General features: G+C 37.2%; 4 protein-coding genes across 4 annotated transcripts; all 4 read right to left on the reverse strand.

Annotated features, from left to right (window-relative positions):
- Positions 1–1,290: 1,290 nt before the first annotated feature.
- LOC102228267 (claudin-8-like) lies at positions 1,291–2,660 on the reverse strand. The gene has a single exon (XM_005796875.2). It carries the CDS (start codon positions 2,524–2,526, stop codon positions 1,441–1,443), a length of 1,086 nt encoding a protein of 361 aa, XP_005796932.1. The 5' UTR covers positions 2,527–2,660; the 3' UTR covers positions 1,291–1,440.
- Positions 2,661–2,884: 224 nt separating this feature from the next.
- Positions 2,885–4,983, reverse strand: LOC102235631 (claudin-4-like). Its single transcript, XM_005796819.2, has one exon. The coding sequence runs from the start codon at positions 4,850–4,852 to the stop codon at positions 4,076–4,078; it is 777 nt and encodes a 258-aa protein (XP_005796876.1). The 5' UTR covers positions 4,853–4,983; the 3' UTR covers positions 2,885–4,075.
- Positions 4,984–7,562: 2,579 nt separating this feature from the next.
- LOC102235381 (claudin-8-like) lies at positions 7,563–8,968 on the reverse strand. Its single transcript, XM_005796818.2, has one exon. The coding sequence runs from the start codon at positions 8,885–8,887 to the stop codon at positions 7,988–7,990; it is 900 nt and encodes a 299-aa protein (XP_005796875.1). The 5' UTR covers positions 8,888–8,968; the 3' UTR covers positions 7,563–7,987.
- Positions 8,969–11,108: 2,140 nt separating this feature from the next.
- On the reverse strand, positions 11,109–12,033 carry LOC102235120 (claudin-8-like). The gene has a single exon (XM_005796817.2). It carries the CDS (start codon positions 12,031–12,033, stop codon positions 11,347–11,349), a length of 687 nt encoding a protein of 228 aa, XP_005796874.1. The 3' UTR covers positions 11,109–11,346.
- Between the last annotated feature and the right edge of the window lie 1,862 nt (positions 12,034–13,895).

Here is a 13,895-nt window from a genome sequence, read left to right on the forward strand (position 1 = left end):
GAATGTATTTTCAGTGTCAGTTTTATTTCATTTTTTCTTTTTTTATATAAAAACGTGGTGAGAAGGATGAGTACGTATAGCGCTGTCCCTCATGGATAATGGTAAACTCCTCCTCCACAACATCTTGATGGGGCAGAAAGAGGCTAATCCCACTGCATTTGAGGATTGAGAGAATCAGGAGATATTTTGTTCTCACTGCCATTAGGGTGCACAGTACCTTGGCAAAGAGAATGGCCTCATAAACTAGGCTACTGATTCTTGTAGTAGCAACTATAATTTTTAATGGTTTTTTTTAGTGTAGTACCTTCTTTTTATTTAAATTATCAATGTTTTTATTGTATTTTTTGTGCTTTTGGGCTTCATGTGCCTAGACTTTCCTTATGGAATGATATTTTTATCTGTGAATCTATTTTAGTTTTGTTTCAGTCTGAGAAATAGCCAGGGAAACTGCTTAATTCTTCATTCCTTCTTCATTCAGCTCATTTGTTCTGTAACACCTAACTGGTTGTTGTATACGCACCAGCTGTTGTGGCATTGACCTTGTAGAATTCCTGATGAGGAGGTGGTGTGTCCTGGACATATTTAGGGCTGAAAATGCAAAATATATATTATCATCTTTCTGAATAACCAGTCTCTTAGCTTGTTTGTTGTTCCTGACTCATAATGTACTCTGCATCAAAACAAACTAATCAGCAAAGGCCAATCTGAGTCACAGCACAGAACATAAAACCTCTTGCAATTGGCCTTTTGAAGCTAAAGGCCAGCAGTTTCTTTGTTGGATTTTTTTGTGTCATACCAATGTACCAAATTCAGATCTTTTTTTTTTTAACCTTTTTTGGGTGGTTGTGCAATAGTCAACAACAGTAGACGCCACCAATATTTTGTGATTTTGTAGACACAAAGTACTAACAAAATTAATGTTTTTAATTTGTTTTACATAATTATTTGTGTGTTTCAATAGTTAGTTGTCACCATTAGATTTTCATTTATATTTTGGGCCTGAGGCCAGTCAGTAAGAAAGAAATGAAGCATTTACATATCGGGACATCCTTTTAATAAACAGTACAAAATTATTTTTAAAAATCACAAAATTATTGTTTTTACATTGATCCTAAATCTCATAAAAAGTTTAAATAATTTCCAATTATAAGTATTGATCAGGCTGTATTCTTAAACTTATGACAAAAAAATTACACTAATAAATATAGATTAATTTTATTCTTACTACAAATTTACTATATAAAATAAGCCAAAACAATCAAAAAATGTAAAAAAAAAAAAAAGCAAAATGCAACAGACTTATGTTCCCAAGAGCAGGTTTGATACACTGAAGAAAAATACCCATATCAGAATTATGTGATCTTAAGTGGTCTATAGCTCAGGAAAATTTCTTTTTCATTAACTTTACATTTACATACAAGTTTACATATAAACTTTACTTTATATGTACACTCCATTGTGGCTAAGGCTGCGAGTCTCTGGGTGAACCATGGATTCCTTATAGGCTATGAAAACAGGAGTTTGTGCAACAGGATGAAAGCTTGACTGGAAAGATGAAGGTGTATTGCCGGTGTAAGTTGTTGTATACAGAGTGGGGTTTTGGGTCACATATAAAGAGTTTCCTGGAGCGTATATGCTTCCAGAGTGGGGAGAGCTCCCCACTGAAGATTGATGAGCCATGCTACTTTGATAGAGGATTGATGCATTTTCAGGACCAGGAGTGTAGACAATAGTTGGGTTCATCAGGGCTCCATTGCTTATTACTTGATTGACATTTTGTGGTGGAAATAAATTTTGTTGCCCAACCAAGCTGTTGCTCTGAAGAGTACTTTGATGTGCATTCGACTGGATGCTTGGAATGCTGGAGATGGGGTGATATCTTGTCATTGCAGGTCTGTTCACCTCTGTCCTGTAATTCAGCAGTTTAAGTGGGGGATATACGTCAAATGACCCTCTTTCTGAGGGTATCCGTCTACAGATAAACAGTAAAGCTGAGGCAAAAAGTAAGGCTCCCGTCACCCAACCGATGTAAAGAGCTTCTCCCAGCTCTCTCCTTTCGGCATCAATCAGCAGTGGATTGTAAAAATCACTTATAATGACATGACCAGTCCAAGACACGGGTATAAAAACACAAATACAGGCCATGAACTGCATTGCTCCAGCAACCATCAGAATAATTGTTTTAGCCCATTTGCTACCTTGAAAGCAGGAAATGCATTTCATCCCTGCTAGAGCTACCAAGAGCCCTAACCCTGACAAGGCTACAGAACAGCACATCAGACCCCTGGCAGCCTGCAGGTCAGGAGGAAGATACAATAAGGAGTCGTACACCTTACACTGCATCCTGATGTTTGCCTGTCTGTAGCAGTTCATCCACAAGCCCTCCCAACGCGTCTCCATCACAATGATGTTTGCTCCAATGAAAGCGGTGACCTTCCACATAGGCAAGCCAGTCGTAGCAGAGGCTCCGATCAGCCCAATCAGTCCAACACACATCGCTGCGATCTCAGAGATGCCTCGAATCATTGTTTTTTATTCAAGACTCCTATGTGTAAGTCCAAAATTTTTATGATCTTGCAGGCAGAAAAAGAGAAAAATGGGTACCGTCGATCTTTATCAGAATCTTTGAAGAAAAAAATTTGTTTAAGGTGAAGGTATGTCCAGGCTGTGAGGCTTTGTCCTAACCGTTTGCTCTTAGGCTGTTTGTTATGGGAAATATGCTTTACCATCACCTGATTGGCTTGGAGAGATGCAGGTAAAGAGGATGTGTTCTTATTTTGTGTTTACAGGTAAGCAGTTCATGTGGGCAAGAAACTGATCATTTATCTCAAGCATAACTTCTGAGTAAAAATAATGCACAACTCCAACAATTAACAATGTCAGATTTTTATTTAAATGTGATAAATGTCATAAAACAAACAAAAATCAGTATACTGTAAAATGAACAACTGTGACAGCTTTCTGCTTTGTCCACCGGAGAGCAGAGTTGAGCTTTGAGTTGATGAAATAAGAGGTTCACATTATATGGAAAAACATGTATTTTCTGACATATTAAGACCAGTGATATACAATTACATTTGAAATTGTATTTGTTTGAAATAGCAGAACACATATGCAAGTATCAACATTTCATTGTATTTAAGTTCGCAGAAAGAAGTTGTGCTTCTTCTAGGAATTGAAATGCTGTGACTTTTAAGCTTAACTTGATAATTTATACACTTTGCAGAAAAAAATATATTCCTAAACTTGAAGCTCAATGAACAAAATAATAGGAATGTGTTAGTCTAAATTCAAAGTGACTTGCATATTCTGGTCACATGATCCCTTTGTTTACTTGGCTTGGTTGAGTTACCTTTGCGTCCACACCCATAGTGAGAAGTGTGTTCTGAGAATCTCAGAACACACTTCCTTTTCAGTAGCTCCCAGGAAAGCATTACAGAATGCCTATCTTTAGTCAATATTCAGATTAAATAGACTTGAATTAATTTTTTTTACATAGCTATTAGTCAGTCACAGTCAGTCACTGTTTTAACTTGTATTTTCTAAGTCATTATGGCACATCTGCCATTGTTTGAATTTGTAAATAACACTGGGTGAAACTAGTACCGGAAGTTTGGGGAAAACAAAGGCCTTATTGAGGTTTGTAATTCTGGCAAAGTTTTGGCTCATAAAACACAATTTAAAATGTTTGTTTTTTTTGTCACTTAAACTACATGGATCACACGCCAGCAATAAAATACATTTCACCAGTGAACACACATACACCTCTGTTACATTGCCAAATGGTTGAAGATTGCATAATAGATATACACAACATACAGATTTTCAATATTTCGCCCCATTTTGACAATACAAGTATAAAGTTTCACTTACACAAACAATTAAATATACATAAACATGAGTGGTTATCTCTTGCCAGCTTCTAACTTATTCTCAACTGTTTTTTTTTTACAAAAAAATATAAGTACAGTTAAATGAATACATAAAATGTACTGATATTTTACCTCTAATTAAGAATTTAAATTAAGTGTTTTTACCTTGTACCACCATGCCAGGGAAAAAATATTTTAAGGGTTCACAGATAAGCAACTCCACTGTGCACAGAGGGGTATCTAGATTCGTAACTGTAGACGGTTGACGGATGTCTTGACAGCATTGAGTGAGGTTCGGATCGAGGGATAAACACCAGCTGCTGAGGCTGTAGAGGCTGGAGTGGTGGCTGTGGCGTGTAGGCCCTGTACCCTGAGGTTTTTGAGTACATGTACTTCTCTGGTTTTTCGTCTTCAGACTGTATATTGCAACAGATAAAAATGCACCCTCCAGCAAACAAAAAAGCAGCTGCCACCCAACCAATATAGAGAGCTTCTCCGAGCTCCCTGCGCTGGGCATCGATCAGCAGCGGGTTGTAGAAGTCCTGAATGATGACGTGGCCTGTCCAGGACACAGGAATAAGGTCGCAAATGCAAGCCATTAAAATCATGCTTCCTGCAATGATGAGGACCAGTCTTTTGGCTCGATCGTTGTTCCTGATGCACGCTGTGCACTGCATCCCGACCAAACTGATCAGCAGACCAATGGCAGCCAGAGCCAGAGAGCAGCACATTAACCCTCTTGCAGCTTGCAGGTCTTGGGGAAGGGCCAGCAGAGAGTCGTAGACTTTACACTGCATCCGTATGTTAGCTTGGCGAAAGCAGTTCATCCACAAACCCTCGTAGCGAGTCTCAAACACGATGATATTCTCCCCAATGAAGGCTGTGACCCGCCACATTGGCATTCCGGTGCTTGCAGCTGCTCCAATCAGACCAATCAAGGACAATAAAAGTCCCACTATTTCCAATGTTGAGTTGGCCATCCTGTCTCTAGTCACTCATCCAAGTTCATAGGCGGAATAGCAGTTGGACACTATTTGGATATAGCTCAGCGCAGTAATTTCTTTCTGTTGAGAGGCAGTTAAATCAGATGGAGGAGGAGCAGGTGGTTGTACACTTGTACAACCTCTTCCCACTGGATGTTATAATGGGAAGGGGTGGGAATTTGTACCTGTAGCTAGGAGACGGAGTCCTTTGTGTGTTTTGAAACTCTGCACACCAACACCAGTACGCTGCTACTTTGATTATTCAGAGGTATCCATTTACATTCTCGGATATCTCTTTACAAGTAAGTATTGAGGAGAAAAAACTAAGACTTTTATGCAAGTCAATAATTTTTTATAATATATTAGCATTTTATCTGCTGATTTTAGCAGGTTTTATCAGTAAATTTGACTTCCAAAATGAATAAAAAATCTATCATCAAAACAAAAACAAACTTTAGTTTGAACTACTGACAAGTGGTCCTTCCCTCATTTGCAAAGATAAAATGCTTATTTTCTTTTTCTCTACTTTAGCCAGGTAAAATGCTTTTTTTCTGGATAAACAGAAAAGAAAAGATTCTGGTGAATAGTTTTGAACTCTTTTGAGTTAGCTTATATGTGGTGGCTTTAAAAGCACCGACCCTACCCACACTGCATCCTGACCAAACCTTATTGCTGCACATGCATACACCCTCCCCTCTACTCCTCCTATTATGAAGGAGCAACACACTACCAGCTCTCCATCTGACGGGTAATATGAGTTTCCTAAGCATGCTGAATATTAAACTGTTCAGGACTGAGAAAAACTCTACTTAAACTGACCTGTCAAGTTTAAGTAGAAACTTCTGTCTGACTTCTGTCAGAAAAAAATTACTAGATTCTTTTCTTCTGCAAGATTCCTTGCAGAAGAAAAGAGTATTTGCTTTTGCCTTGGGCCTCTATTGCCTTAGCCAACAATAGACGCCCAAGTCAGAGTCTTTCAAAATTATTGAGGTTGATTCCTCATACGCAAAAAAGCATTTGGCTGACTGCAGGTTGTAGATTCACTTTGTGCTTTGTTTCAGGGCCACTAATGTTCAGGCTGGAAGGGAAGCCCAATGTTCTTCTTTTTGTGGTAGACTTTATGGGGTTCTTCCTGATGCTGTCGCACATGCTCTCGCTGAAAGCATCTCAGAAAAAGGAGAGATGCAAACTTCATCTTCAACCTGCCCATATTAGCCACTATGCCTGCTTTAGATGGAACTCTCATTCCTGCCAAGACGCTTTAATCCAGGGTTGCCTACCAGCCACTTTCCCAGCCCTTTGTCTTTCCCCTCGCCCATTTGTTTCAGTGCTTTCTTTTAGTCTGCATCTGCTTCCCCGGCGATTCTACCCATCAGCATTTACTCATTCTAGGTTTCTCTCTTGCCTCTGTCTCTGGGCTCCTTGTTCCACATTGGCTAACACTTGTCTCCTCTCAGGTCCTCACTTCCCTTCACCTCAAACAGGTTGTAGATACTTATGATTATCATTGCATTTATAGATACGTAGCCTCCATTCGTTTTGGGTAAATGTTTTATTTTTTCCTGTTTAATGGACCAAACTGTCTTGGAGATTTCCCACTGTTAAAATATTATTTTCCCCCACATTTAAATAAATAATCTGCCATTTACATTTTTATTTAGATTATTAAGTTTAATAATTGTGTTTTACTGATATGTATCTACGTATCTTATCTTTAAAATCATCATTACATCTAGGCTGCTTCTACAAGCCTGGTCATTCCAGTTTAATCATAATGGCATTTCTGAGAATCACATGAAACCTTGTATTCAAGAAGTCCAATTTGAATCATTCTTTGAACAATCTCCCTCACTTTGACAACATAGAAGTCTACCCCAAACTCTTACTATCTAATAAAATCCACTAGTTCTTTAAATAATCTTAAAAATTATTTAATGTTTTTAAATATTTAAAAACATTTAAAACCGTGGGGTTTCGGTGACTGTCTGCTGAATATCTGTCAAAACAACAGTCCCCCCCATGATTATGTAACCTATAACATTTTTGCTATGTTAAACTATGTCTTAATAGAATTTTAAGTGTTTTTCAATTAGTATTGTAATTTATATAACATTTAGCTATTTTTTGCTGCTTTTTAAATTGCTTGTTATATTCTAAAATTGTATTTACACCTATTTATTTATTTTAGTTTTAATTATTTGGGAGATTATTATTAATTACATTCAGGTGACAGTAAACATGAACCTGTTTTCGTAAAAGTGTATACATCATGATGATATTGTGTAATATGACAACAAAAATCTCAGATTTCACACTTTAGGGCTTTTGTAGACATAATTAAATAGATTTTAATATTTTTACATAATTGCTTAATCGTGTATTTTTAAGTTGACAAAGTGTTATTTCTGAATTGTATTGACAATTTCTTCTTGTCCATCATGTCAGTCTGTAGCTGAAATCTGAAAGTTGTACCTTTTAAGTTGTTGAGACATAATCTTTCAGTGCCTTTGCTTTTTTTTAGATGTGCTTGTAAAGCCTGCTTTTCTGGTTTGGGCACATTTGTACTGGCAATGATTAAAATGACACACCCGTAAGTGAAACAACCGGAGTTTCGGCAGGAATATCTAGATTCCCAGACAAACAAAAGCTTTTGGAGAAATGATTGTAGGGTTGAAGAAATAAAACTGATGAAAACAAACAACTTTTATTACCATTTTTTTATTTTGTATAACAGCTGATATAGTTTTTCAGTATTGGTTTTGAAAAAAGTATATATACACAATCTCACAAGTAAACAGAAGTTACCTACAGGTATGAAAAAAAGCTAGTGCATAATTTTAACTCAACTGAGCATGCGTGCAGATTCTGTAAAGACATTGTTATCACATTGCTGCTTTATCGTTATGAAGGGTGTAAAACACCCACACAGTAGGTGCAGTAAAACAAAGAATCATTTCAGCAAAGGTCTTCATGATCAAACTCAATCACATTCATTAAAACATTTCAGTCTTAGCAATAGACTTTTTAAAGTAATAAATGGGCCTTGTCTAGTTATCCCCTGTCTTTGTCACTCCACCATCCTTTTCATTTGAGCCATGTTTTTCTGGTTTAAAAATCAAGTCCAGAAATCACCTAGTACTGACTCGGAGTATATCCCACAGATCTTGGTGGGGGTGCAGAGTATGCAGGTTGGTAGTTGTATTCTGGTTGATATGAGTACGGCTGGTATGTGTATGCAGGTTGGTAGACACTTCCAGGGTTGTATATGACCCTCTCTTCTTCTACATTGGTGCGTGGAGCATGGCGGCACAGCAGGATCACTCCAGCTGAGAAAAGCAAACCAGATGTCATCCAGCCGATGTACAGAGCTTCCCCGAGCTCTCTTCGTTGGGCATCAATCAGCAGTGGGTTGTAGAAGTCCTGGATGATGACATGGCCAGTCCAGGACACTGGGATCAGGGTAGTGACACAGCCCATGAGGAAGAGACAGCCTCCAGTCACAAGGACAATGTGTTTTGTTCGAGCACGGTGGTCCACCATCTTGGTACATTTCATTCCCACCACTGAAACAACCAGGGCGAAGGTTGTGAGAGCCACAGAGCTGCACATGAGGCCTCTGGCTGCTTGGAGATCTGGTGGCAGGTACAGCAGGGAATCGTACACCTTGCACTGCATCCTTATGTTGGCTTGTCTGTAGCAGTTCATCCACAAACCTTCCCAGCGAGTTTCCATCACAATGATGTTTTCCTGAATGAAGGCTGTTACTTTCCACATGGGCAAGCCAGTCACCGCTGCTACTCCAATCAGTCCAAGAAAACCAATGATGAGAGCCACAACCTCACAGCAGACTTCATTACGGCGTTTCCTCTTCTCAGCTCTTTGTTTTTCCTCGTAAACAGAATCCTGGTAATCTGGGTTATCTTGGTAGTCTATGTAGGTCTGGGGTGGCTTCTGCAAATTTGGGTCATAGTAAGACCCGGCATAGGACAATGGTGGCTTGGTATAGCCACTGTAGGCTGTGTAAGTGGCCATTGCAGAAAGCACCAAAAGCCAAAGATGCTCTCTCTGGCTTTACTCTTACAGCTCCGGAGGCAAGTCTGAAGGAAAGAATGATGAACACAACATATACACCCACAAAAACATGCAAAGGATGCAATGCAGCCTGACCAGTTCATCTGCCCTGCACCCATCAGATAGGAGTACAAAGGAGTACTCCTTGTTCAATTGCAAATGAAACTGCTCTGACTTTGAATCAGCTGTTTAGTGTTTTTTATGGGTTTTTTTTGTTATATACATAAAAAGTGCAATCATTTGATAAGTTGAAGATAATCAATTTCTGTTTGAAATATTAGTTGGAGAAAGAACAGAAAAATATGTAATTTACACAGAATTGGGAAAGAGTTCAAATATACATGGGTCATTAAGTGGTCTATCTTGTCTGGAAAATGATTTTATTTAGTTTTGGATACATATCAGTTTTCAAAGCAAACAAAACAAACTTATTTGTATAAATGCACTTATAAGGATGTTTTGATAGGGACGACTAAAGCCGGTCAGAGATCCCAAAGCCTCTACATTTTACATGTAAAGTGAGCTGGTAAGAAGGTGTTGGATTCAGAAACATGAGGAGGATTGGTTTCACTTGCCAGAATTTCTCAACTCTTTGCTAACACATTGAAGTGTTACTGATATATTTATTGTGATAGCTTCAAATCCATCATTTTCAGGTGCAAAACAATCATTTCATTGTTACCGACCTTGAAATTGTTCTTTTTATTAGACCACTTTGATCTCTCAGAACATTTTAACCTCAGCTTATTTGACATTAAAGAAGCTGTTTAATTTGCCATGTTTGTTTTGGAACTGTAGCCCTGATGGAGGCAACCACTGTCAAGAACTGAACTCAACTTGTTACATAATTTTATAAAACTCTTATCGGGTTGTGGCTAATCAACTTTGTATGAAGCAATGGTGGTTAATAAGTTTGGAGCCCAAAAGAGGACCCTGATAAATATGAGCAAACAATAAGTGTGTTTATTAGACACTGAGGCTTGAAGTGTGATTCAATGATACAACTCCATGTCTACCAGTTTATTGATGTGGATTATTGTACATCAATAATCCAATCTGAATAAATAGATTCAATTTTTTTAGGGATTTCTTAATACCTAAAATATTTGACTTGTACTGCTGTAACTGTAGGTGTAATTTCTCCTAATGAATGAGTAATTAAGGATACCCTCAATTTCAGTTTCAGCTAATAATTTTTAAATTTTGTCTCAAAGGATTCTTTTCTTTGTGATGGCATGAGAAATATCTTTTAGCATTTATCATTTATCCATAAAATAACATACCTGACGAGCAGCTACTGACATGCCAGGAAAGTTACATCTAATGTCTCATTTTAAGAAAAAAAAAAATTTAAAAAAGAATATTGTAGATAATAAATAGTGACTGCTCTCTGAGGGTAGACATGTTCGGTCTGCTGTGTTTTTACCTAGATATGTATGTAAACAGTTAGACACATGTTTGACTGCTTCAATGTTATTCAAATACAATCAGCTTCATCCACTTTTAATCACATGTATTTGTTTACATAACTTATATATATCCACAAACTTATATATATATAAATTATGTATTTTCTTTAAAAAGATACATTTATAAATACTATGTAGTATACAGTTAAATTCAAATCTTTGTAAGCTACATCAGATAATAGAATAGATCCTTTGGTGTAATTAGGATTAAACTGAGGCCTATTTTGTTTTATTTCTTAATTTAGACACAGTTTTCCCTCTGTATACTCTGGCTTTTTATTTATAAATACATAAATAGTACGTTTATTATTGTTATTTTAATGTTTACATTAAGCATATAGTTATTATCTGCTTAATGCAATAATAATTATCTATTTATGTTTTCATGTTTTGCAATAAAACCTTAAGTTTACTATGTACAATTAAAATTATTTATTTTAAATATAAATGACCTGTCTTCTTTGGGGAAAATTGATTGTTTTGATTAATAGCAAAGTTTAAAAACATTATTAATAGAATGCTTCAGACTGACGGCTCTAATCCAGTGCAGTCAACTAAGTTGGTTAAATGACTGCTGACTGACTCACAAACATTGTTTTAATTTACAGTGACCTATGTTGAGATGGAAAGGCAAATTCATCAAGAGCAGTTCATCAAAATTAGTTTATTAGAGCACAAAAGCGTCAAGGACATGCAGAGATAAGTGCATTTGTTAAAAATAAAATTCAAAGAAAAATTACTCTTAATAAATGAATACTTTTTATGTACAAAATTGGTTTTGTTACCGGTACTGCTTGTAGTAAAGTAGCCAACTGATGGAAAGAGCTTCTCCCAGTACCTCTGTGAGTCACTATAGCCCTTAATTTTGACAGGCATGTGCAGATTAGCTACACATTGTAATTTTTAAATGCAAATAAATACATTCAGCGGAAAGCAAAAATTAACAATTATTTACACATATTCTTGAAATTTATGCATGCCGGATTCTGTCTGGGCGAGATATACACTGTCCTCTTTGATGGCACTCTTTTCCTCCATAATGTATACACCCTGGTAGAGATCTTCTTTGGATCTTCGTTTGCTGTATCTGATGAGCACGATGATTCCAGTGGCCAGTAACACACCAGACGTTCCCCAGCCAATAAAGATGGCTTGTCCTATCTCTCGTTTCTGAGCGTCCAGCATAGTTGGATTGTAGAACTGCCTGATAATCGAGTGACCCACCCAGCTGACAGGAATGAGTGTGGTCAGAAACGAAATCAGATACAAACATCCCCCGACGGCCAGAATGATGTTTTTGCTCTTCATGTTGTCACCAAAACAGTTGCTCCTCTGGATTCCAAAAGCTGTGACAATCAAGGCAATGAAAACCAGGGCGATGGAGACGCACATGAATCCTCTAGCCGCCTGCAGCTCGGCTGGGAGAATCAATAGTGAGTCGTAGACCTTGCATTGCATCTTGATATTAATCTGTCTGTAGCAGGTCATCCACAGGCCTTCCCACAGTTCCTCCATGACTATAAGATTAGCCCCAATGAAGGCAGAGACCTTCCAGGTAGGCAGAGCTGTAACAGCTATTGTCCCAAATAGGCCAAAGAAGCCCAGGACCAGGGCTACAATTTCCAGCTTCTGTTTCATGGTTTAGTGTAAGAAGTACGATCTCGACTTGTCTTTCTTGTCTAATGCAGGTACTACCTAGCCTGTCTGTTTTACAAGGCTCTAAATCTGATAGTGTCGCAATGCATGCGATGTCACCCTGCTGATTGGAATCATCTTAACCTTAAAATAACAGGTGGTTTCAGTAAAGAGAAACTAAACTACAGTCTTTGTCTTAAAAAATAAAAAGTCAACACTCCTTGTCATGCATAACATGAACAATGTACATGTGTTAAAAGACAATGGATAACCTGACGGGTCAACATTCTAGCTGCACAGGTGTTCAGTTGTGACTAAATCTACAAGTATAACTTTCTGTCCCTTCCCCAGTTAGTTTACCCTTCAAAAAACATAGAATGTTAAAAATCAGGTGGTCCACGTTTACATGCTTCGCAAAGAAATCCTGATTTAAAAAACTGCTGTAACTCAAATTCCTAAAACTGAAAATTTTATTATTTCAGAAAAGAGGGGAATACATTTTATGGTTAGTTTGAGGAAAACAGCATGACGGTACTAGAGAGAACTGTATATATCCCCATCTATTGAATGCATTTTATTAATCTGAGGGGGTTTTGAGTATGAATTTAAGTTATTCATTATTTCTGTATGGAATAATTGTATGAAAATATACTTTTGAAATGCTTAAGTGGATAGTATATAATACCCCAATACCAGACAACTTTCTCTATTCACATAAAGTACTAATTGAAATATAAAAAATTGGGTGCACAAGTTTAAATTTAGTTTATATGTCCTCAATCTATACAATGTTAAAATTAAACATAAAGGCTTAGATTTAAAAATACACTCTCACTAAGATTACATTCATGCAGATAGTCTTGATGTTCAATTCTGACTGGTCTGCTGAAATCTCTTTTGCATGTGTGGGGGTGTGCATGCGTGTGTGCGTTGGCGTGTGTGTGGGTCATTCATACTGCTAAATGAAGGGATGAATGAATTAATTTCATTTTCACTATACTTGTGTACAATGAGATTAAAGCCAAAAAGAGCCAACTCCAAAAACAGTTCAGGCAGTGTAAGAAATACAGTGTAAACATAAAAATGTTGATTTTTTTTTTTTTTACAAGATAGATATAGAAGTATATATTTTTTAAAAAGCTGCTACCACAACATACACACACATACATATACTGTGTTCATCATAGAATCAATGCAAAATCACAATGTGTGAATGATTTACGACCCCATGTGACATGCATACACAGAAGAAGAACATTGATGTCACACAGCAGCTCACTGTCTATGGGAGTAATAATGGATGGAGTCATTTATAGATCACTTTTAAAGTTATTCAACAAAGGGAACAGGCAGTATTGTCACTAAGATTTTAAGGATGTAACAACACAAAGGGAGCTAATAAAAATAAAGCACAATAAACCACAATAACTTTTTGTTGAGCATTGACTAAACCTTCTGTAGGAAGGTCTGTTTGGATGTGTACCAAGAGCCAGAAGTTGTGGGATTATGATGTGAATGACATTATGTGATTCTCTTCAGTGACATTTTTATTTCATATTTTCATAATTATAACTTTCAGCCATTGTTTACATCCATATTTAGTGTGTCTGGCTTCTGCTGGTGTAGAATTACGATGCATGTTTTGCATCAATGATAGAAAAGTCGGATAAAATGTACATGAACCTTCTGACTGCAAACGTTTTGCACACAATCAGATACTTATCCAATTTTCTATCGCCTATGGAAGTGGCACAGATCAAGTATTTATGGGAGGTGAAAAGATCGGAATTGGGTTGTTCAGACTGCCATGAAAACGTTGTCTGTAGTTCGGATATGGACCAAAAAATCTGACTTGCCTCATCTGC

Source organism: Xiphophorus maculatus, chromosome 18, assembly GCF_002775205.1.
Source record: "Xiphophorus maculatus strain JP 163 A chromosome 18, X_maculatus-5.0-male, whole genome shotgun sequence".
NCBI lineage: Eukaryota > Metazoa > Chordata > Actinopteri > Cyprinodontiformes > Poeciliidae > Xiphophorus > Xiphophorus maculatus.